The sequence below is a fragment of the Alosa sapidissima genome, chromosome 20 (assembly GCF_018492685.1).
Source record: "Alosa sapidissima isolate fAloSap1 chromosome 20, fAloSap1.pri, whole genome shotgun sequence".
NCBI lineage: Eukaryota > Metazoa > Chordata > Actinopteri > Clupeiformes > Clupeidae > Alosa > Alosa sapidissima.
The window spans coordinates 15,879,085-15,904,084 of record NC_055976.1 but is presented as its reverse complement, the minus strand read 5'-3'; the positions used below and the strand labels follow the sequence as shown (position 1 = coordinate 15,904,084).

General features: G+C 46.3%; 1 protein-coding gene across 1 annotated transcript in view; it reads right to left on the bottom strand.

Moving 5' to 3' along the window:
• The window catches only part of LOC121694126 (dedicator of cytokinesis protein 2), a 104,463-nt gene that overhangs the window by 48,580 nt on the left and 30,883 nt on the right, over nucleotides 1–25,000 (bottom strand). Inside the window, exons 25-26 of the mRNA XM_042074091.1 lie at nucleotides 18,734–18,879; nucleotides 10,178–10,273 (exon numbers count right to left, since the gene is read on the bottom strand). Of these exons, the coding sequence (XP_041930025.1) occupies nucleotides 10,178–10,273; nucleotides 18,734–18,879 (242 nt within the window). The remainder of the gene's footprint in view (nucleotides 1–10,177; nucleotides 10,274–18,733; nucleotides 18,880–25,000) is intronic.

The window sequence follows — 25,000 nt, the reverse complement described above, 5'->3', positions numbered from 1 at the left end:
CACACACACACACATGCCCTACGCAAACACACACAAGCATCTGCCACAGCGGGCTATGTGCGCTACGTAACGTCTAAGCTGGGCACCTCTCCACGTTGGTGCCACAGATGCTGAGAGGCTGTTCAGGGAATCAATTAAGACCCACAGTAGCTCTCCCACTGAGCCCTAATCCCCACACACACACACACACACACACACACACACACACACACACACACACGGCCACAGAGACATCATTACCTGACTCCTCCATCCAAACCCTATACAGAGCGAGAGTGATTAAATGAGTCAGGGAGTGATAGCAAGACAAGAATGGCACTTATGATGCAGAAAGAGTATCTGTACGAATCATTAGCACACTCAGACACACAAATAACAAAATGAAACATTCAGACGCGTCGAGGTGCACAAAGACTTCAGGACACGCACTCACTATAAAGCCTCCGCAATCCCCTGGAATGCTTTCTGGAGATAAGATTTAGGAGCAGTAGGAAGTGAAAGGGAAAGCTATCGCGAGGCGCTCCCGCTTTTACCATATTTGGAATGATCGCTTTCTGTTTGGGATTTGCTGTGCAAGTAATGGCTTTTAAAACAATCTCTTAAACTTTGAACCTACACCAACTATATTTAAATTTTCTCTGTTGTTCACAGAGTAGCTCTCTCCCTCTCTCTCTTCCTCCCTCCCTCTCTCTCTCTCTCTCTCTCTCTCTTCCATCTCCCTGTATCTATTCACCTATCCATCTCTTCTTGTGATGTAAAGAAAACACTGGAGGATTTCATAGAAACTTTGCAGCTTCCTCTGAGCCCTGGTATCTTTTATTTATCGTATCCGTTAACTGAACCCCCACTCTCCCCCTCCCTCTATCCCTCCCTCCCTCTATCCCCCCTTCCCCATATCTCCTCTCCTCTCCTCCATAGCCCTCACTCTCATACTCCTCTTCATCATTTCTCTTCCTACTCAGGCTCTCTGTCCCTCCATTTTACCGTCGCCACTTCAATCTGTCTCTGTCTGCCTCTCCGTGCACCCCTTTATCAGAACACTCTTTCTCCGCCATCCATACTCTATCCATCTCTCCCTTTCTCTCTCTCTCTTTTTTACTTTCCTCCCTCCGCTCTTTCGTTCATCTCTCTCTCTCTCTCTCTGTTCCTCGTCAGGCTCATTAGGTCCAGATGCTTAATCCCTTGTGTATCTCATCCGATTTCTAAGAAACGGATACACACACACGCGTGCATGCACACACACACACACACACACACACACACACACACACACACACACACACACACAGGCACATAGCTCACATAAACATTGCCCCTCATATTCCACTCCGTAGACTGGCTTCTGTTCTGTAAGCTGAAATAAAGATGAATCCTCCTGACACACACACACACACACACACACACACACACACAGACAAAGAGAGAGAGAGTTCAGAGATGACAGGGAGGAGGATGGAAGGACAGGACAAAAGGAAGAGAGAGAGAGAGAGAGAGAGAGAGAGAGAGAGAGAGATATGAGACAGATTGGATGAAGAAAGCTCCCAAACACACGTTTGTGTGCAACCTGAAGTGTTCAGAAGGACTTCAGAGAGAAAGAGGGTGTGAGGGCCAAGAGAGAGATGGAATGAGAAGGGGGCTACGGCTCTCAGGAATAGAGAGTGGTGTGTGTGTGTATGTGTGTGTGTGTGTGTGTGTGTGTGTGTGTGTGTGTGTGTGTGTGTGTGTGTGTGTGTGTCTATGTGAGGGGGCTGTCTTTGAAAACATCACAGAGCTGAGGCACTTTTCTTTACCCCCCCTCCTCCCCCTCTCCCTCCAAGCTTCCCTCATCTTCCTGTCCTCCCTCCACTCCTCTCCATGCACTTCTTCTTCCTCCCCCACCTCCCTCTCCCATGTCCCTTCCCTTTCTCCAGGCTTTCAACACCACTCCCATCACCCATCCTTTTACGCTCCACCCTTCCCTCTCATCTCTCTCTCTCCCTCTCCATCTCTCTGTTCTCTATCCCCCTTTTCTCCAGCAGCTCTCTGCTGCTCCCCGTGGAGTTTACGTGTGGTCCATGGCAAGCAGGGTGCCATGACCCCCATCTCCCTTTCTCACTTCACTTCCTTTACTCTCATCTCTATCTCTCTATTCCCCCATCCCTCTCTCCACTTTAATGTTTGTAGACACACACAAATACACGCACGCACGCACACACGCACACACACACACACACACACATGTATACCCACACACACATTCTCTGTCTTTTAATTCTCTACCTGTTTAGGGAAATTGATCAGGTCATGACAGCTGCCTTTATGGATTGTTAGACTTTCATTTAAGGCCAGAGCCATAGACTGATTCAACTGATTAACTAAAGGGTTGTGTGTGTGTGTGTGTGTGTGTGTGTGTGTGTGTGTGTGTGTGTGTGTGTGTGTGTGTGTGTTTAGGAAAGAGAGAGCATGTAAGTGAGTTAGCAGAGAGCAAAAAGAAAGCTGATCAGTGTGGAACAACGTCGGGTTGGGGTGGCATGGTAGCGGGTATCGATTTCTTTTTTGTTTGCCACTGTGTTTGACTGATGCTTCATTTCTCTGCGCTGCACTCGGCTGTCAAGACTGACAGGCCCAGTGAATTATGAGCGAAAAAAAATTGCTAACTGCCTCCTCGATCTGTCCATGTGTCATTCTCTCTGACTCTCTCTCCCTCTGTATCTATCCATCTCTATCTATCTGAGAGTTGTCAAAGACAGTGACCATACCAGTATACCACCATACATAATGTAATGCCTAGAGATGCACCGATATGGAATTTTAAGGCCGATAACGATAACCGATATTTATTGGTTTGTTGTGGCCGATACCGATACGATAACCGATAATATTACTCTTGAAAAAAAATTGTGAAAAGTGATTTGGGGAAAGCATTTAATAAGCATCATTTTATTGCAGTAATTTTACCTACAGTACCACCAAATGATGGACAGAACTCATAATAGTCCTCAATAGTACGGCAGTCAACAACATAACAGTAGCCTAGCCCTACAGTATGTGTGGCTCCTTTAAGTGAACCTGACGTCAGTGAACTGCGAGTGAGTGGCTAGAGAGTTTGAATCGTTTTCATTTAGGACTAAACACTCATAAACGGCTCAGCTTGGAATAAGCTACAGTATAGCCAAAGATTTGGTATAGCAATTTGGAGTTTGTGAGGGAAACTTAGGTTTAGTTTCAACTGCGGGTAACTGAAAAAAGCTGCAACTCCTCGGATCTTATGTCCATCTACTCTGTTGCGCACAACCTGCTGCAGCAGAAATAAAAGGCGTTAGCCCCGAAGGTTTTAATAACTTATTATGATGACCTGTCTGAAACTGAAGCACGAATGGTTAGCATATTTCTAGGTAATAATACAAAACCCAAGCTAAAGTAATATAATACTAAAACACAACTTAGAACTAGGCCTACTTATGTACTCGTCCCACTAACGAGTTTGTTTATTTGTTTCCCCGACCAGCGCGGTAAAGTGCAAACACACCAGCACAAGACGGCTCTAGATAGGGCTGAGCTCCGCTCTGTTAAGGTTAAATGGCGGATAATTCACGAGAGGATTTTGAGATGCACAGATTCCCAAATGAACGCATATCCACAGATTTTGTTAGAGTGGTGAAATACATTCACACCGCTGACATTATATTGAGGAAAAAGTATAGCCAACCAAGCTCAAGTAGCTCAGTGTAGCCAGACGGACCTTACGTAGGCCTAAATTAGGAAAAATATCGGCGCAAATTATCGGCCAGAATTCTGTTATCGCACCGATAATAATATTTTCATTTTTTCACTTATCGGCTAATAATATATCGGCCACCGATATATCGTGCATCCCTAGTAATGCCACAGCAATGGTAATGTCTCTCTCAATTTCTCCTTATGTCTCCTCCTCTCACTCTCTCTCTCTCTCTATTCTGTTTCTCTCAATCCTTCACTGTTCTCTGTCACTTCCTCTCTCTGTTCTCTCTCCATCTCTGTTCTCTCTCCATCTCTTTGTTCTCTCTCACTCCTTCACTGTTCTCTCTCACTCCTTCACTGTTGTCCCTCACTCCTTCACTGTTCTCTCTCACTCCTTCACGGTTCTCTCTCTCCTTCACTGTTCTCTCTCTCTCTCCTTCTCTCTGATCTCTCTCAGCGTGGAGCATGACTTCCGTCAGCAGGAGGGCCGGTTCCATGGCGTGCTGGAGGCCCTGGACGGAGACTACGACATCCCGCTCCCCGTTGCCCGGCAAGCGCCGTCCCGCGACCGCACCAAAAATCGCGTCAAGAAGCTCCGCAAGAAGTGCTTCTGGTGGCTGTAGCCGCGGACACCGTTGCCAAGGACACACATACAGTACACAGATGGAGTCCAGGACACGATGAACTGAAATCGGTGTCCATGCCGATGCAACAGACTTAGACTCTGAGGAATGTTGCTCACTTGTGTGGTTCTTGTGATTTCATTTTGTGCAAATTTCAGGTGGACTTCAATAGAATCCTTCATTTGCTTCAATAGACTTCATGACTGTTGAAACCAGACACTGTTTCAAGACAAAATACAAAAAAAAAACCAGCAGAAGGAGAGGGTTCGCATGGCAATCCAGGGCAAGCTGCCAATCAAAAGTTCGATTCAATCAATAGCATCCTCCACGGACAGTGACAATCCGAGGATCCAATCAATAGTCCCCTTCACATTGAGTGACAGTGCGGTGACTCTGGCCTATGCGTTAGATGTAGCGAAGTTCTCTCGGGGGGTAAAATGGCAGGATGTTGTTTATGACGGAGAGTTATGAGTCGGAGAGCATTGGCATCAGGACCAGTCGTCCGTGACATCTCTCATGTTCAATCGGCCACCGGGGGTTTAACTTCAGAGATATTATTATTATTATATCATTATGAGAAAGGCCACAGAGCCACTCACAAACACTTACTCACCGAGGCACACACACATAAAACACACCCACCCACACACACACACACACACACACACACACAATTACATTACATATAAACATACACATAGATTCACACTTACATACATACACACACACACACACACACACACACAGAGGATGTGGAATGTATTCCATTTGTAAATACATTCACATGGCCCTGAGTCATGCATCATGTCTGAATATGTGAATTAATTACTGTAATGGACACAGTTAGTGAGGCATGACCACACACACAAACAAACACACACACACACACAAACAAACACACACACACACACACACACACACACACACACACACACACAGATGTGCACCTATTCTTCTTCAAATATGTGTTCTTGGCATCTAAGCAAATCTCTCTCTCACACACACACACACACACACACACACACACACACACAGTCACACAGAGACAGACTAAGAAATAGACAGAAAGATTTTTGTTGTTCACCCTCGGATCATTAGCAGATTCCACTCTCAGTATTTTTCTACACAGCCATTTTCAGACACTGTCCTCTTCCCCTGGTGCACCCCCTTCCCATATTCGGCTGTTGTCTCATCTCTTTGTAACTGACAGATTTGGGGGGAAATAAAAACAGCGGTGTGTATTTTGATGCAGTTGCTTTTCTGTGTCACATCGGTCTGATCACTCCCTTTACTCTGCACATGTGAAAGACCTTAACCCTTAGAGCCCTAAGCTGTTTTTAGGGCATTTTCACTACCTTTATTCATAAGGATTTTTTCTGGTCATTGTAAGTGCCACACACACATATTATATATTGTCTAGGCTAGGCTATCCAGATCTACCATCATTTCATATACGCACTCATGATTCTCTACAACTTTTTACTGCATTGCCATGAACAAAGTAAAGGCAAAAAAGGTGTTTCTTTGTCGAACAAATTGGGATGCAATGTGAGCCTTGAATTCAAACGAGAGTAATTCAAACGAGAGTAATGGGTGTGCAGCGTTGGTTTTTATACATGATGTTATTATTTTGCAGTCACTTCGCCTGTTTTCATAAGTCAGAAAGATAGACATACTTGGTACCAATGGATAGTCCTGTGTCTCCTCTTTCATCTGATATGCTTGCCATATCTATGCGTTCACGGGTTTCGCGAGTAATTCAAACGAGAGTAATGGGTGTGCAGGTGAACGCAGAGAAGTATGTCGAAATATGATGCAATTTGATTTAATTTCATGATTTTTTTTTATTTTCATACTTTAACGTACAGGCAAGTGCGTGGTCTTGTTGGAAACAGAGCTAGTGAGCGGAGCTGAGCGGTGCGAATATCCCGCTCCTCGCTCAGGTGGCTGTTCGCTCGGCCGCTCCTCCGCTCAAATTCACGTCAGGCCACTCCGCTCAATTTCGCTCCCTGCTCCACTTCAAAATCCTCCCGCTCCAAAAGAGGGAGAAATATTCTACAAGCCGAATTATCACCTTAGAAAACTTAAATCCCAAAGAACTAAGAGCAACAGCAATGTCACTCATAGAACATGTATTGTAAAAGCCTAATGCAACACCAACAGTGCAACAACGAACAAGCTTACCAACGTCAATACAAATAAGCCTAAAACTAGGGATCAGTGGGATTAATTGCCTAAATAATACAGGTTTAACATCCAAGTTTTACTTCAGCCTTACGTAAAGCATGGGCTATTGAAATTGCTTACGTTTTTCTTTGCTCTCCGTAGCACTCATGTTTCCGCGAAATGTGTTAGTATCTAGTTGTTTTGTAGGAATAGTACGCTTGTAAGCCCTATGACTTTCAGTTTCCTTTCTAAAATATTTAGCGACTTCATCCCCAACGAACTTAGGGCCAATCTCAATTCTCTGTTTTACCCCTTCCCCTTCCCCTATCCCTTCATCTTACCCCTAGCCCTTGTCCCTCGAAACCGAGTGGCAAGACATAGGGGTGAAGAATATTCCCCTTGGAAATGAGATACCACTAGCCAACCATAAGGGAGAGCTGGATGATTGAAACACTTGAATTAACGTAATTTACAGAGATCGTACCACACTGAAAGCTAATATTTTGTCACTAGCAACCTGTCGTCTGTCAAATAGGCTATAATTGCATTTTCAGCTCGGAATAAAACCGTTCAGGAATTATTTCAACAACAGCTGAACGTGCCTATGTTCGTTCGCAGCCTACCTTGGTCCGGGTGAATGAAACAGGGATGGGGGACAAAATAAACATGCAGTTTGCTATGTAAACATCCCACAACTCCTTTGATATTTTACAATAATATCCAAATGGTCGTTACTTGACATCAGAAGCAATCGCTACCTGCCTATGCGAGGAGTCGGCAGCAGTAGGCCTATGCAGCATTCATATCAGACGAGCGGTAAAAAAGTTCAGCGAATTTAGCTGCTGTTGGACTTTACATTTCTGACATGGTATGCTGCCAATTCGCGGGGTAGACATGGAAATATGTAAAATGCGAGACATTCGCGCAAATAATGATGTGCTGTTAACATTTAAAAAAACAGCGATTTTTTGAAAACTTCCTCGTGAAGAACAGGACCTTCAATATATGGTCACAAGATTGAATGCAACATAAAACAATTACCATTTTAATTTTATAATCCTTATTAATGCCAACACTCATGTCAATAAATCTCTCGGTGTGCTTATTTTTCCGGTGTGAGCGGTGTATGTTGGGTATTTCTCTTACCCCTCGGTTTCAAGTAAGCTCCCGATCTTACTTGGTTTTAAGGGGTATCTACCCCTTGCCCTTATCCCTACCCCTCGATCAGGACTATGTGCTACGGACTCTGGGACAATGCATTCTGGGATAAGGGGGAGAACTCTGGGGGTTGTTTGTGTGTGTTAATGCCTTTATTTACTGTTTTAAAGGAATACGCCACCCCTAGGTGAAATTGGGTCAATCTAGGTTCCTAGAACCAAGATCCAAGACCCTATCTTTTCGAACCTGAGTTCACTGAAGAGGAGTTGCGAGCTTTGGATCTGGAAAGAGAGGACGTTGCGACTAGTCAAGGCGAGTCGGATGAGAGAACGAGAGCAAACACGAACTGGTGGTGTGAGTGTGGAGTGTGGAAAAAACCTGAAGACTGCAGGATGGATCATTGCTGAAAAGTCGTCGGTAGCAGTGACACAAGTGCGGTCACGCTCCTCTTCGGGAGCGTTGCCCACCATCGATGGAAGTATTTTATCCCACTCTGCACAACATAAACACTCCATTTCAGTTGGCATGGGTTGGCACACTCCACACTCACACCACCAGTTCGTGTTTGCTCTCGTTCTCTCATCCAACCCTAGGGACTGCGGGGAGTGACCCAATTTCACCTAGGAGTGGCGTATTCCTTTAATAAGTTTTAGTGTAGCGTGTTACCCTTTTAGGTCTTCCTCGTGTGTGATCCTTTTTGTGGGGGGGGGGGGGGGGGGGCTGTGTCCACCCCTGTATGTGTAGTGTGTGTGTGTGTGTTTGAGGTACCTAGTGTGTGCTGTTTTCGTGGTCTGCGTCCCTGCCCCTGTTTCTGAATGCTAGTCAGTGAAAGCGGCTATCGCTCTGGTTAAGTCTAATCATTTACATTACTATGGCCAACATCTTTATTTTGAAATGTAACGGTCTTGGTTTCATTATGAAGATGTGAATCCTGGCTGGTCTTGGGCAAGCCTCAGAATCGTAGTGTGAGCGGTATCGGAGCGAAATTGGAGCGGAACAGAGCGGCCGCTCCGGCCTCTAAATTAAAAAGCGCTCCGCGCTCCAACAAAATTCCATCCGCTCCGCTCCTCGCTCACTCGCGCTCCGCTCCGCTTCCCAACGTTCTACGGTAAATATATTCATGTACAATGTAATTACCGCTTAAACATATAATTACCGCTGTCAATGGCAACGGGTTTTGTGCTTCTGATTTACGTTTTGTATATCACTTCCGGCCATGACGAAACGGAAACAAATTAATGTAAAGAGACATATCGTGGACTTTATTTTTTCGTTTTGGCAAGTAGCCGTATAATAAGCAGAATAATGTATAGAACACCGGTCATTATCGGGAAAATAAGTCCCTTCAGGGCGAAGCAAGACTGGTTCGCCCTGCCGGGGCTTATTTTCCCAATAATGACCAGCGTTCTATACATTTTTCCTTACATGTATCCAGCCATCTCTGTCCATTCACTGAGCATTTACTTGCGCCAAAGATCCTTTAGAACACAAGATAAAGCAGCCCAGGCTTCTACAATGGGATGGAATTGTACACAGTTCCTGTCTCCTAAAAAGGCGTGGTGCTGGCAAACCCTGCGTCATATAGGGGAACAGGAAGAACCCTTCTGGGAAACGTCTCGCTTGACCAACCGTCTCTGCTCGCGCTGTGCTGCACTGCACTCCTCTCCTCATCCCCCATTCAGCACCACACACTTTGATGGGGCCGCTGGGCCTCGTCCCACAGCAACAAGCCAACAGAGAACTCCGAGCCAGAGATCAGTGGAGCCCTCAATCCCTGACTCACCTGCACCTGATCAATTAGTAATCAGGGGCTTTAGTGGAGACGAGCTCCGTCAGAAGGAAAGTACATGAAGAGGGAGAGGGAGAGATGAGATGGTGGGATGAAAGAGGGAGGGAGGGCTGGAGGACATACAACGGGCATGTCAGGTGGATGGCAGAAAAGAAGGTTTATGTGTGTGTGTTTGTGTGTGTTTGTGTGCGTGAGTGTTTGTGTGAGTGTTTGTGTGTGTGTGTGTGTGTGTGTGTGTGTGTGTGTGTGTGTGTGTGTGTGTGTTGTGCGTGTGTGAGAGTGCACAGAGGGTGTGGAGCTGCGACTGCCAGCTCTGGTCAATACCTCTCAGAGCCACTGAAGGCCGTTCATCACCTCTTCACTACTGCTTATATTAAAGCTGGGAGGAGACCACTGTAGATCAATAGCAATTGACACACGGCTGGAAATTTACATCCTGAGCACTTGACAATCTAGGCTGGGATTTTTACAAAGGCAATGAGTCATTGTGCATTGAGAGCAGCAGCCGATATAGACTAATATTATTGAATGTGACAAGTCATACTGCCTATGCTAACACTGCTCACCATGTCTAGTCCACATGCAGCACCTTGAAGATACAGAGTGATTGTATGTGTGATGTGTGAGTGTGCGTGTGCGTGTGCGTGTGTGTGTGCGTTTGGCGTGCGGGCGCACGTGTATGTGTGTGTGCGTGCGTGCATGTGTGTGTGTGTGTGTGTGTGTGTGTGTACTCATTACTCACGATGAGAGCATGTTCTCTGTCCATGCTGATGACGGTGCGGTTGATGGTCCTCAGCAAGGACGCCACTATGGCCTGAACATGCTGGAAAGTGTCGCCCTACAAAACACATGGGAGAATCACAAGATGTTATTACAAGAGCCTGTTAAGACAGCCCTAACACACACACACACACACACACACACACACACACACACGGTAAAGCAATCTGGGCACAGGTTAAAAGGTTCTTGCAAGGCAGCGTGCTGATCTGCCTCTAATGGTGTTCACATTGACTGAGATTGTCCAGCTCAATGGCCAATCGGACTGATAAGAAGCAGTAATGAGGACTTATAGAAGACTGATCACTGAACAGTGAGAGTGAGAAAGAGAGAGAGAGGGAGGGAGAGAGAGAGAGAGAGAAAATAATAGAATGGGAGAAGGAAACTATTAGTATAAAGAAGGATGGTGAGTACACAAAGCTATGTGTGTGTGTGTGTGTGTGTGTGTGTGTGTGTGTGTGTGTGTGTGTGTGTGTGTGTGTGCTGTCAACATCTCTGTGTTGTCAGGTATGAAACTTAACAACAACTCCACCTCCATTCCACTGGCTCTCCCTGCCTGTATTTTGTATCTTGCTCTCTGGTTTATTGATTGGTCCTGGGCATTGATTGGGCGCTGAGGCTTGTATTAGCTTTTCCCATGGCATAAACAAATCCTTGACCAGACCCCATCTGCGAGCATGCACACTCACACTCACACACACACACACACAGCCTGGGTCCTGATAAACTCATGCTGAGTGTTGGGCCCACAGTTGGATAAAGAGATCCCTCTCTTACAAAGCCACAGCAAAGCCCCCCCACACACACACTGTGAGTGAGTGATTCTCTCTCTCTACCTCACTCACACACACACACACACACACACACACACACACACACACACACACACACACACACACACACACACACGCACACACACACACACACACACACACACAGCATATCACACTCTTAAAGGCTTAACCCCACTGCAAGTCCAACTACTGCAGAGGCCAACAGTTTGAAAAATACACTGTATCAAGGTCTTTCAACTTGAGATTCCGCTTGCTCACGATCCTCCTCCTCCTCTGCCTACTCTCTCTCTCTCTCTCTCTTTCCCTCTCTCTCTCATCCCACTCCTCTCCCATGCTCTCTCATCACTCTCTCTTTGCATTAATCTATTTAGGAGTTCTGTCCATCCATGACCCTGCTTGTGGTGTTATGTACTTATATCTTAGTTCATTAAGCAAGTACAGAGGGCATCTTTTACATAATTACATGTGGTTGCAAGTGCTTATGTAAGATGTACAGTATGCGGTGTTAGGATTAGGGGTAGGATTTGGGTCACTAATGTGGACTACAGGAGAATTATGAATTATTTCTTTGAATGCATCGTGATAAGGAGGATAAACTGGGAAGGGGTCACCACCAGCTGACTGTTAATAAGTAGACAGGTGATGGTCATTTGACACTTCCCAGAAATGAACTGGTATTTCATATGTTCAATGAACAGGTATTTCATAGATTACAGACGATTAAAGTCAATGCAATCTGCAGTTTTAGATATGTGTGGTTTGCTGGGTGATTACAAGATTCTATCCAAATGAAGTGGTGCAAAGCAAAATGTATAGAGCTCATTAGCCTGGCCGACTTCACAATGTCCCAGTGCTCCAGGAGTGGGGAGTGAGAGTGTGAGAGTGTGAGAGAGTGATCTCTTCTCTCTGCTAAGTGTCCTCAGAGGCACAGGTGCCCACGTGACTCACCTGGACACTCGGGCTGGTCCCGGTGTGTTACAGTCCACGCAGGAGCGAAATCAGATGGACTGCCCTCACGACACCCATCTGCCAATACTTAACTATCACTGACCCCTGTGTGTGTGTGTGTGTGTGTGTGTTTGTGTGTGTGTGTGTGTGTGTGTGTGTGTGTGTGTGTGTGTGTGTGTGTGTGTGTGTGTGTGTGTACTGTGAGTGTGTCTATGTGAGTCCTGTGTTCCACCGATGACTTCACGGAATTACCCAGGGTTCATGGCCAGGGGGGATAAAATGAGATTAGTATCTGTAGTGTGGGTGAATCTCTCTTTATAGATGAATTTTCATTTCAGGACCGGGGAATGACCTGTGCGCATGTGTGGGAATGACCTATATGTGTGTGGTGTGTGTGTGTGTGTGTGTGTGAGTATGTGTATGTGTGGGCATGTGTGTGCGTATAAAATAGAGAGGGGGGGGGAGGGAGGGAGGAGAGAGGGAGGGAGAGAGAGATAGAGAGAGAGAGAGAGAGAGAGAGAGAGAGAGAGAGAGAGAGAGGGAGAGGGAGAGAGGGAGGGAGAGAGAGTGTGGAGTTGTCGTGATGCAAAAGCCGATAAAGCATATCAAAAGGGATTGACTCCGAGAGGGCAGACCTGGAACAGCTGTTGGGCACGTCGGTCCAAAAACCACAGGCAGAAATCAAGACTGAGGAGTCGGGACTCCTCGGTGGACTTAGCCGTCCTGAGTTGCACTGTCATCCCAATGAACAGCTCCGAATCCCCACCAGCGCCGGGAGTCTACAGCGCACATCTGCATAGACACACACTCTAATCCCAGGGACATATGCAGCCCTCTCCCCTCTACTCTCTCTCACTCACCCCTCACTCTCCTCTAGTGTTTTCCCCACCTCTTCCAAGTTCAAACACATCTGCTGCATTACAATATGGTGCACCTCAAAATCCCAATAGCTAAAATAGAACTAGAACACACTCACTGTGTGTGTGTGTGTGTGTGTGTGTGTGTGTGTGTGTGCTGTGAATTTATATGCGCTTTGTATCCTATAGTTTACTTAAGATGATTCGTTGTTTATCACCATCTTGATTTAGTACTGCATTTATTTCCAAGAGTTGTTTTTGTTTCATGTTATCATGAGTCAATATTCCCACCTGACCTGTTGGGGCTGTTTTGGCTTGAACATCGAGGTTGTAGCTGGTTACGCGAACTCCAACACCACCTCCAACTAGAAAACAACAGCTGCCTGGCCTTCTGTGGTGGGTTTGTTTTTGTGTGTGTCTCCTTTGCTGACCACAGACTTGGCTGAGTGGTCAGTCCACTGTCGGTCATGCTGACAAAGAGAAGCACGCTGGATTGGCTATGCCTATGCAACTTTTTTAACCCACACATCGACCTGTACTGCAAGTTTGTGTCAGAGTTTGCATTTGTTAACCATGAGGGCTTTTCAGAGACAAAGTTCTCCACCTCTGCATGGCAGCAGCATCTCCACCTCTGCATAGGCATAGCCTTGTCATCCCGCAAGCTAACATTACAGAAAATCACATCATTGAGGTACAAACAACGACCTTCAGTGGCTGTCCATGGCGACTGCTGACAGCACAGCGTGGCGTACCAGATCAGTCCTCTGTCAGCTAACAGAGGAGGAGTGTAGAGGAGGAATGCGTTTTTATTAGGCTTTTGACCTGTCTATTCTGGATGCATTCTCTAAAGCACATTTGGCTCTAAACAGAAAGCTGCTACAGAAATAAAGACTGGTGTTAGTAGTAGTAGTAGTAGTAGTAGTAGTAGTAGTAGTAGTAGTAGTAGTAGTAGTTAGTAGTAGTAGCAATAGTAATAGTAGTACACAAATGTGTTGTCCCTATCTGGACACAGAGACACACAAGTTGTGTTGTTTTCAATGCAAGCTGTGTTATTTTCAACACATTGTGTAACAAACAAAAAAGGAAACAACACAAACTGTGTTGTCCCTATCTGGACAAAGAGATGTTGAATGTGTTAAAAACAATGCAAGTTGTATTGTTTTCAACACATTCATTTTAAGAGTAGTAGTATTACTAGTAGCAGCAGTAGTAATACTGTAATAGTAGTAGAAGTAGTATTCTAAAACTAGATAGTTCCGGTCCTTGATTGTGATTGGCTGAATCGCGTTCAATGCCGTTGTAGCCCAAACATACACCTTGACCGCATTTCGTTCTATATTACTGCATTATTATAACTTGATACAAAAGTTAAAGTAGCTGCGACGTTGTTTGGCAACCATTCAGATAGAGGAAATATATTTATTTGCGGAAGAATGATTATTTATGAATAAATTGTTACATTTCTCGTTGCTGTGCCTTTATTTTATGAAATCCTGCCAGATATGTAGTAACCGTTTTAGAAAAGCAATAAGCCACTCGAGTCCGTAGGTTACACTGAATTTAGAACAGCTCCACTAGCGTGTCGTGCCTAACAACGCCCCTTAGCTGTTCTAAATTCAATTGAACAGGGGGCTTATTGCTTAAGTAGCAGTAGTAGTACTAGTAGCAGCAGCAGCAGTAGTAGTAGTAGTAGTAGTAGTAGCAGCAGCAGCAGCAGTAGTAGTAGTAGTAGTAGTAGTAGTAGTAGTAGCAGCAGCAGTAGTAGTAGTAGTAGTAGTAGTAGTACTAGTAGCAGCAGCAGTAGTAGTAGTAGTAGTAGTAGTAGTAGTAGTGGTAGTAGTAGTAGTACTAGTAGCAGCAGCAGCAGTAGTAGTAGTAGTAGTAGTAGTAGTAGTAGTAGTAGTAGTAGTACTAGTAGCAGCAGCAGTAGTAGTAGTATTAGTAGGATAAGCCTCCAAGAAGGCTGACTAGACACGTTTGGCTAAATATCTAGTCAGATTTCCACTTCATTATTTCTTTCTAATCTCTCACATCTCTCTTTTTATTTGTCCTCTCTTTCTCCCTCCTCTCCCTCCCTCTCTCCCTCCAGTAGTGGCATTTCCAATTGTCCTCTTATCAACACCTTTAACCTTCGTCCTTCTATCCATCTCTCATCCCTCTGTCTCATTGCCCTTGTTGCACTGTCCTCCCCACACTAGCTAGCATAGCTTCACTGTCTGCCTCACCCTGGTGCATCGGGAGTGCACAGGGATGGGGAGCTGGTGTTTACACACAGACTGAAAAGGACACTGATATAGAGAAATAGAGAGAAAGAGAGAGAGAGGGATAAAAATAAGAGGAAAGGAGGAGGGGGTAAAAAAGTAAGAAATGTCAGAGGAAAGAGAAATAGTGAGAAAGTGTGAAGGGGAGAGAGGAAGAGAGCGAGGAAAGGAGAGAAGAGGAAATAAAGGGGGGAGGAAGAGAAGAGGAAGTGAGGAGAAGAGAGAGGGCAAAAAGTGTGAAGGGGAGAGAGAGAAAGAGAGGACAGAAAAGAGGAGAGAAGGGAGGAGAGGAGGAGAGAAGAAGAGAGGGCAAAAAGTGTGAAGGGGAGAGAGAAAGAGAGGAGAGAAAAGAGGAGAGAAGGGAGGAGAGGAGGAGATGAGAAGAGAGAGGGCAAAGAGGCGAGTGAATAATGAGATTTGCACAAGGCCACACAGTCTGACACCCTCTAACACTGAACAGCCCCTCTGCGGAGAAAAATCCTGTTAGAGATGAGAGGCGAAGAGGAGGAGGAGGAGGAGGAGGAGGAGGGTGGTGGCGTGGTGGAGGACCATGAGATGGGAAGCACAAGAACGAGGGAACGAGTGAGTGGACACACGGAGAACGAATAAGTGAACAGCGAGCACGAGCAAACGGAGAGATTGAGCCCGACCTCCTGCTTCCCATCTCTTTGTACCCATCCCCTCTGTCAATCTCATCCTCTCATCATTCTTCCTCGAATTACCTCTCTCTCACTCACTCACTCGCTCTCTCTCTTTCTCTGCCACTTTGATCTTTCCTCACTCTCTCCCTCTGTCCCTCAATGTGAATTTTTGTCATTCACCCCCCCCACACCCCAGAGAGTTTCTTCTCTCTGATTCTTTCCTGCATGTATCTCCTCATCATATTCTCTCATTCTTCCCCCCTCCTCTCCTTTTTCTCTTTCCCTTTCTTTTCCTTCTCTACCATGCATTCCTCTCCCAATGCCCCATGACACACACTATAAATCCCATCTTTAATCCTTCCTGTCTGGTAGGGTGTGTGTGTGTGTGTGTGTGTGTGTGTGTGTGTGTGTGTGTGTGTGTGTGTGTGTGTTTTTATTGGTGTTTGTTTGGGGACACACACACCGGATTAAAGGCAGACGGGACCCCTGGCTGTGCCGTAGATAAAAAGTGGCATCTGATGCATTGAAACAGCGTTTTTTTCCTCAGAGCCAAACTAATAAGGGGTCATACGTTAAACCCTCCTTAAGAGCAGCAAAGCCATTTAGACAGAAAGACAGAGCTGAAAGGGAGGAATGTGTGTTTTTGTGTATTTGTATGTGTGTGTGAGGGAGAGAGAGAGCGACCTTGCTTCCTCCATTTCTTCACCCCTCTCTCTCTCTCTCTCAGTCTTTACTTGTCTAAACTGCCTTTAATTCACCATATCCCTTTCCTCTACTCTGCTAACCCAATACATGCTTCTCTACTCTGCTAACCCAATACATGCTTCTCCTCTACGCTGCTAACCCAATACATGCTTCTCCTCTACTCTGCTAACCCAATACATGCTTCTCTACTCTGCTAACCCAATACATGCTTCTCCTCTATGCTGCTAACCCAATACATGCTTCTCCTCTATGCTGCTAACCCAATACATGCTTCTCTACGCTGCTAACCCAATACATGCTTCTCCTCTATGCTGCTAACCCAATACATGCTTCTCTACGCTGCTAACCCAATACATGCTTCTCCTCTATGCTGCTAACCCAATACAGTACATACTTCTCTACGCTGCTAACCCAATACATGCTTCTCCTCTATGCTGCTAACCCAATACAGTACATACTTCTCTACGCTGCTAACCCAATACATGCTTCTCCTCTATGCTGCTAACCCAATACATGCTTCTCTACGCTGCTAACCCAATACATGCTTCTCCTCTATGCTACTAACCCAATACAGTACATACTTCTCTACGCTGCTAACCCAATACATGCTTCTCCTCTACGCTGCTAACCCAATACATGCTTCTCTACGCTGCTAACCCAATAAATGATTCTCTACGCTGCTAACCCAATACATGCTCCTCCTCTATGCTGCTAACCCAATACAGTACATACTTCTCTATGCTGCTAACCCAATACATGCTTCTCCTCTATGCTGCTAACCCAATACATGCTTCTCTACGCTGCTAACCCAATACATGCTTCTCCTCTATGCTGCTAACCCAATACATACTTCTCTACGCTGCTAACCCAATACATGCTTCTCTACGCTGCTAACCCAATACATGCTTCTCCTCTACGCTGCTAACCCAATACATGCTTCTCTACGCTGCTAACCCAATACATGCTTCTCCTCTACGCTGCTAACCCAATACATGCTTCTCTACACTGCTAACCCAATACATGCTTCTCCTCTACGCTGCTAACCCAATACATGCTTCTCTACGCTGCTAACCCAATACATGCTTCTCTACGCTGCTAACCCAATACATGCTTCTCCTCTACGCTGCTAACCCAATACATGCTTCTCCTCTATGCTGCTAACCCAATACATGCTTCTCTATGCTGCTAACCCAATACAGTACATACTTCTCTACGCTGCTAACCCAATACATGCTTCTCTACGCTGCTAACCCAATACATGCTTCTCTACGCTGCTAACCCAATACATGCTTCTGCTCTACGCTGCTAACCCAATACATGCTTCTCCTGCTCTCTTTACGCCTTCTACAAACCACAGCTAATGCTTCACATGGCCCACATCCCAGTTCACAAGTTCAGGGCTCTTAACTTCATTCCACCCCTCCTTTTCTCCCTCTACTCTCTCTCTTTCTCTCTCTCACACTCTCTCTTTCTCACATGTACTCACCCACTTTCTCTCATTTTCACTCTCTCTCTCTCTCTCTCTCTCACTCACTCTCTCTCTGCCTTCTCTCTCTCCACTCCACTGCGTTCAAGCTTCATTAATGCCAGCAGAGTAAATAAGAAAGGGTGAAGCATTAAGTTGACTTCAAAGTGTGAGCTCCCAATCAAGCTTTTGCAATTAAACTCCCTTGGACATTGTATTCATTAGATGGATGTGTGTGTGTGTGTGTGTGTGTGTGTGTGTGTGTGTGTGTGTGTGTGTGTGCTTGTGCTATGTTTGTTCTCGCTTGGTGAACTGCTCTTATGTGTGTGTACAGTATGTGTGTGTGTGTGTGTGTGTGTGTGTGTGTGTGTGTGTGTGTGTGTGTGTGTGCGCTTGTGCTATGTTTGTTCTCGCTTGGTGAACTGCTCTTATGTGTGTGTGTGTGTGTGTGTGTGTGTGTGTGTGTGTGTGTGTGTGTGTTTGTGTGTGTGTGTGTGTGCGTGCGCTATGTTTGTTCTCGCTTGGTGAACTGCTCTCATGCGTGTGTGTGTGTGTGTGTGTGTGTGTGTGTGTGTGTGTGTGTGTGTGTGTGTGAATGTGTGTGTGTGGTATACTTGTGCAGTGCAAACTGAAATCCAGATGGACTGGGACTGCAGCATCTCCCCCGTTGTTCACCATTGATCTTTTTAAATGGCTAAGCCTCAGCAATGCCCAACTGCAGTCATATGTCAGCCAAAATCCCAAGCCAATCAACAGTTTCGTCCACTACTCAGGATCAGTCTTTGCTACTGGCCAGTGGCAGAGCATAGAGGTGGCTGATTGGCTGACTGTCCGACTGGTAACTCACCACGTTGTTGCGGCTCAGGACCTCCAGGATCTTGTTGAGGAGCTCTACGCTGTCCCGGTGTTCATCGGATGGAGAGAGGCAACCCACCTGTTCCAGAGCGTCACTCAGCTCCTGAAGCATCATGGGTAGCAAGATGTCACGGCACTCTGAAGGAGAAGACGGAGCAATTAGGAGATGATGTATGGCTTTGCATCTCTCTCTCTCTCTCTCTCTCTCTCTCTCTTTCTTTCTTTCAGACAAAACAACCATACACACACACACACACACAGACACACACACACACACACATTCATAGTTCAATTCATGTGGCCTACACAAAAAAGGGGGGCAGTGTATCAGTCGAAAGCAGGACTTTGGATTCCGTCCTACTCCCATTCTTTTCTCCCTCCCTCCATCCCCTCCTCCCTTGCTTTCTGCCTGTCTCTTTCTCCCTCCCTCGCTCCCATCCCTCTGTTTTGGTGATGGAGTGCGCGGACTGACCCAGCCTCTCTCAGCGGGTCCTGACGATCCACGCTTAATAATGAGCCTCTAATGAGCTCCCAGCTAAATGAGCTTTTAATGCGCCCAGTCTACCTGCAGGGTGAACGACAGAGCGCAGAATCACGGAGGGCAGAGAGAGAGAGAAAAAGGCAGCCAGACAGCAGACAGAAAGAGAGAGAGAGAGAGAAGGGGAGGGGAGGGGAGGACAGGAGAGGAGTGGAGATAGAAATGAGAGTGAGAGATGAGAGGAGAAAGAGAGAAAGGGGGCCGATGAGACGAGGGACTAGGTAGGGGGATGCCAAGAAGAAAACAGAGCGAGACACCCTGAGGCACCATACCAGAGAGAGAATGAGAGAGAGAGAGAGAGGAGAGAGAGAGAGAAGATGTGTCAGATAGAGAGACATGGAGAGAGAGAGGGGGGGTGAGAGAGATAGATGGGGGGGTGAACTAAATCAGCCAGAAAGTGAGGGAAGAGAGAGAGAGAGACAGAGAAGTGGACAAAGAGAAACAGTGAGGGAGAGGAAATGAAAAGGGGATGAACAAAGACGGCAGAGGTGAAGTCCCAGAGAGGCTGGCTCGCCAGAGCCGGAGAAATTGAGGGCCACCGACTGGGAGGCGCGCCCTACATATTAAACTGATCGGCATCCAGGGCGTCACGGCTCAGGAGGCAGCTTAACACGCAGAAGGAAAAGGGGGCAGGGGGGGTGAGGGGGGGTTAGGGGAGAAACTGAAGGCCCTGCTACCTGAGGGTCCTAATGCTGACACAAGCTCCAGCTCAGGTATCCATGGCCAGGGTCCAACGCTGACCTCGTTTTTACCCAGCTAATAGGCCAGAACGGCCAAACGCATCTCTAATGCAAACGTCATCCTGATAGAGAGAAGGGGGAGAGAGAAAAAAAAAGAGAGAGAGAGAGAGAGAGAGAGAGAGAGAGAGAGAGAGAGAGAGAGAGAGATGGAGATGAAGAGAGTGAGGGGGAGGGAATAAACCCACTCAACTCTAAACGGGCTAAATGGATTTGAACTGCGGTTCGCTGCCGGTAAACAGCAGGGCGCTGCCCGTCTGAACACCTGCAGTGGCCCGGTGTCGACGGGGGCGGTAAACAAGGAGAGGGGGCTGAGTGTGGCGGCAGTGGCGGAAGCTTCCAGACTGACTGCTCAAAAAGGACACGCAGGCGGAGGCGTAGGCGTAGGCCGTAGCGGAGTTAGACATCGCCCCTCTCCACCCTCCACTCTGCTGACTGTGGATCTCCAGGGGGCAGTCTGCGTAGCGGCGGGGCAGATCGGGGGCTGGACTGGAGCACACGGCAGAGTGGTGGTGGTGGAGGTGGAGGTGTGGGTGGTGGCAGAGTGGTGGTGGTGGAGGTGTGGGTGTGGGTGTGGGTGGTGCGGATTCAGTTGGTTGGGTGGGGGGGGGGGGGGGGTCAAAGGGGAAGCTTTTTATATAGCTCCGTGTCTCACGTTTCCCCGCACCGTGCCAAGAACAACAGAGCGAAGTACCCAGCGAAGCACTTTTCAAGGCCGCCACGCTGCGACCCTGCCTCCGCCACCTAGCCCGCCCTGCTGTGTGTGTGTGTGTGTGTGTGTGTGTGTGTGTGTGTGTGTGTGTGTGTGTGTGTGTGTGTGTGTGTGTGTGTGTGTGTGTGGCAGTATTAGCCTGTATATGTGTGTGTGTGTGTATGCACCTGTAATGCATGTGCATTATTTGTGTCTGTTATATATATATACATACATATATGTGTGTGTGTGTGTGTGTGTGTGTGTGTGTGTGTGTGTGTGTGTGTGTGTGTGCAGTGTTGGGAGGGTTACTTTCAAAACGTATTCCGTTACAGAATACAGAATACATGCCCAAAAATGTAATTTGTAAAGTATTCCGTTAGATTGAGTAACGTATTCTGAATACTTAGATTACTTCCGCATTGAATTGCATTGAATTGCAGTGTAGGAATGCGGCCATCAAATCCTGCTTAGGCCTACTAAATAGGCCTATTCTGGTGTTCTTCTGTTCCAAATGGCTGAAGTGTTAGGCCCACATAGAAGAATGTAAAGTCAACTAAGCTACCTGATACAACTTTAAAATAGCAAGGTGACCACTAAAACTACAGCAGGCGACTAGGCTAATTAAAACAAACAAAATAAATAGGCTACTTTAAAGTCATTTCAGGGTCTCCCATGACGCGTCCATAATGCGCGCTGGCTGCGTTTTGAGGCTAGTGCAAGACGGCGGGCTTGGATTTAAACATGGAAACAATTTCATCATAGATTGCTTTCAGGAGCTTATGGGAAATGGAGTTGCCTTAATTTATTTAGAGAGTGAATAAACTTATGAAAGAGAGAAGTATTTTCATGTAATCCATTGATTTCAACAATGTAACTGTATTCTAAATACCAACTATTTAACTTGTAACTGTATCGGAATACAGTTACTCATAATTTGTATTCTGAATACGTAAAGCCGGTACATGTATTCCGTTACTCCCAACACTGTGTGTGTGTGTGTGTGTGTGTGTGTGTGTGTGTGTGTGTGTGTGTGTGTGTGTGTGTGTGTGTGTGCGTGTGTGTGTGTGTGTGTGTGTGCACTCCCATGTGTTTATCCTCCAGGGCACTTGGGGCAGCAGTAAAATGGCGCCATCGTACAGTATTAGTATGCAGTTGCACAGTAGGGTTACCTGTGGCTGCCAGCAACAGTCAGTAGTTAAAAGCTTGTTTATGCATCTCACACCATGTCCAAACAAGACGCCAGGAGGATTCATCTTTATTTCAGCTTACAGAACAGAAGCCAGTCTACGGAGTGGAATATGAGGGGCTTGTTTATGTTTTATGTTTTATGCATGTTTATGTGAGCTACTGTATGTGCCTGCGGCCATGACCTATGAGTGTGTGTTTGTGTGTGTGTGTGTGGGTGTGTGTGTGTGTGTGGTGTGGGTGTGTGTGTGTGTGTGTGTGTGTGTGTGTGTGTGTGTGTGTGTGTATGTGTATGTGTATGTGTATGTGTCTGTCACCAGTGTGTGTAGTGTTGGTTGTATACTACATCATGTGTTTGTGTTTAGCTTAATCTTTGCGGTCTCAAACAGACATCCATGCTCTACGTATAGGGTGTGTGTGTGTGTGTGTGTGTATGTATGGGTGTATGTGTGTGTGTGTGTGTGTGTGTGTGTGTGTGTGTATGCGTCTGTGTCACTGTGTGCATTTGTGTGTTTGTATGTGTGTGTGTGTATATACACGTAATCTCTGTGCTCTTAAACAGACATCCGTGCTTTAGGTTGTGGAGGACTTGAGAAGCAATCATAAATCGGCCTCAGCCAACCCCCCGAACACACACACACACACACACATCGTCCACCACCCCGCCACCCCCCCCCCCCCCCCCCCCCCCGCACCTCCTCGCTTCTGCTCCTGCCTGCCCGCATGCAAAAGCACTCCCCCATTTTTCATTTTGCAGGCGCAAAAGTCAAAGAGAACACAATAAAGTATTTCACATGGTAATAAGATGCCATTTCAATTACGCTGGGCCATCTAAATCAGGCCGCTTGCCTTGGCCTACTATAGCGTGTGCGTGTGTGTGTGTGTGTGTGTGTGTGTGTGTGTGTGCGTGTGTGTGTGTGTGTGTGTGTGTGTGTGTGTGTGTGTGTGTGTGTGCTTATGCCACTAAGCGTACACAGGGCAAAGCTTAGCCGGTATGAGAAAGACTGGCCCTGAAATGCCAAACTGTATTGATGGGTGATGTGGATGTGTGTGTGTGTTTGTACTTGTGTGCTTGTGTGTGTGTGTGGGGGGGGGGGGGGGGGGGGGGGGACACAAACACGCATACACACAGCCATTTTCCTGCCAAAAGTTGGGGAAAGTGTAATTACATTGGCTTACACTGGTTCAGCTGCCGCAACAGGCAAAAGCAAAACCTTGGCTCGCCGTCGGAAAAGGATTTCTTACAACTAAAGCAATCCCCCCACCCAAAAAAAAAACAGCATTGGACTAGCTGTCAACCACTCTTGACAACCCACGCTACCACTGAAGCAATCAGCCAAGCTGAAAAAAATAAAGTACAGTCACGGTCAACAGTAGGGTGGCGGATTAGTCTCGGCTCAAAAGTGGCCACCTGAGAGGAAACCGGTTAACACTCTCACGGTGAAACACACAGATGACAGGCAAGAGTGCCCTGCAAAAGGCCTGTTACTACATTAGTGCTATTCATAGATAAGCCCAAAGGCTGCAATAACAGAGGGGCAGTCAGCAGGGACTCTAGAAAGTGAAGTCTGTGAGTGTCCATGTTAGCAGGGCCACAGTTAGATTATAGAGGTACGGGAGGCAGGGGGCCACTCTTTCCCTCAAAAAAACAGTGGTCCATTTTCCTTATGCATTCATACCTGCGCAGTGGGCTGTGGAAATCACTATTTTTAGGGGACTATTTTGCGTTTTTTCTTTTGTTAGTTTCAAGGTTGTGACCTTAAATTACTTCCTACTGTATGTTTTCATTCTCTTCTTCCAGTCAAATGACCCATTTCACACACACCAGACACCTTAAAACTGACCTTAACCAGCCAAGCCTGACATAGTATTTTCAGACTCAACAAGTGCCTTTGAGAGGACTCTCTCTCTTTCAGTTAAACTCACATCCCCAGTGGTGGAGATCTCTGCCATGGTGTGGACTTGGCCCTAATCAACGGGGCTCCCGAGCAGATCGGGGGGTAAGACCCATTTCAGAGTCAGACAATTCAATTCCCAAACAGCTTTGTCTCCTGAACAGAACACTACCTAGAAGCCTCACTTATCACAAACACACAATCAAAACATCAATATCACCTCAATCACACAAAAATAAACAAACAAATGCCAACACCTCTAGACAACCATCTCCATAGTAACATAATGGATGGGGGAAGGGTGGTGGGGGTGGGCACAAATTGAGAATGTTAAATTCTCTTCACCCCCCCCCCCCCCCCCCATGCCTCTCAAATGAATTAGAGGGATGAGTTCTGGGCTGTTGCTCTCCGGCAGAGGCTCCTGGCCCCATTCATCATGTTAATGCATTGGGGCCCCGCGCGCGCAGGGTAATGGACACATCTAAATATTCTGTCTGTTATGTAATCCATTTTTTATTGTGGGTGCGTTTTTTTCCCCCCCCCACTCATTACGTGGGTGGCCCGGGCCGCCAGGGAGGCATTCATCATCCCCGAGACCCGACTGCCACGCCGCAGGGGAAACGGAACCATCGGCATGTCAGTCAAACAAAACCAACCAAAAAAAAAAAAAGAGATGAACCCGCGATTTTGCTTGCGTTGTTTAATTTCGCTTAGGGTTGTTATTCTTTCCTCCTCCTGCCACGGATGAATTTCATTAAGTGCACAGGAAACACATTGCAACAGGTGAGTGAAAAGAAAGAAAATTATATCAGATCTAGAAACCTTCCCAGCGCAGATATTTCCAGCGCTTCAGCCAGGTAATACACAGACTTCATCCCTGATGATTTAACAGTGCTTTTATTCACCGCCTACTCCCACCGGCTGATAAAAGTATATCTTCGAATTTTAATAAAAACACAAACTGATTATCTTATTCTAAAAAATGAAAGCAATGACATCCATGTTCCCTTTGAGATTAGCGTTTGACTTTAAAAAAAAAAAAAATCAATCTATTTGATGAATAGTTTATTACGGAAGTCGAAATAAGAGAATGAAATGGATATTTGATAGCAGGCAGAGTGTTTGAGGCTGTTCTGATCCGTAAATGTCCTGAGTTCTTTGTGTTTGCCTTTTTCCATCAATTAATGACATGCTTTAAATACATTTTAAT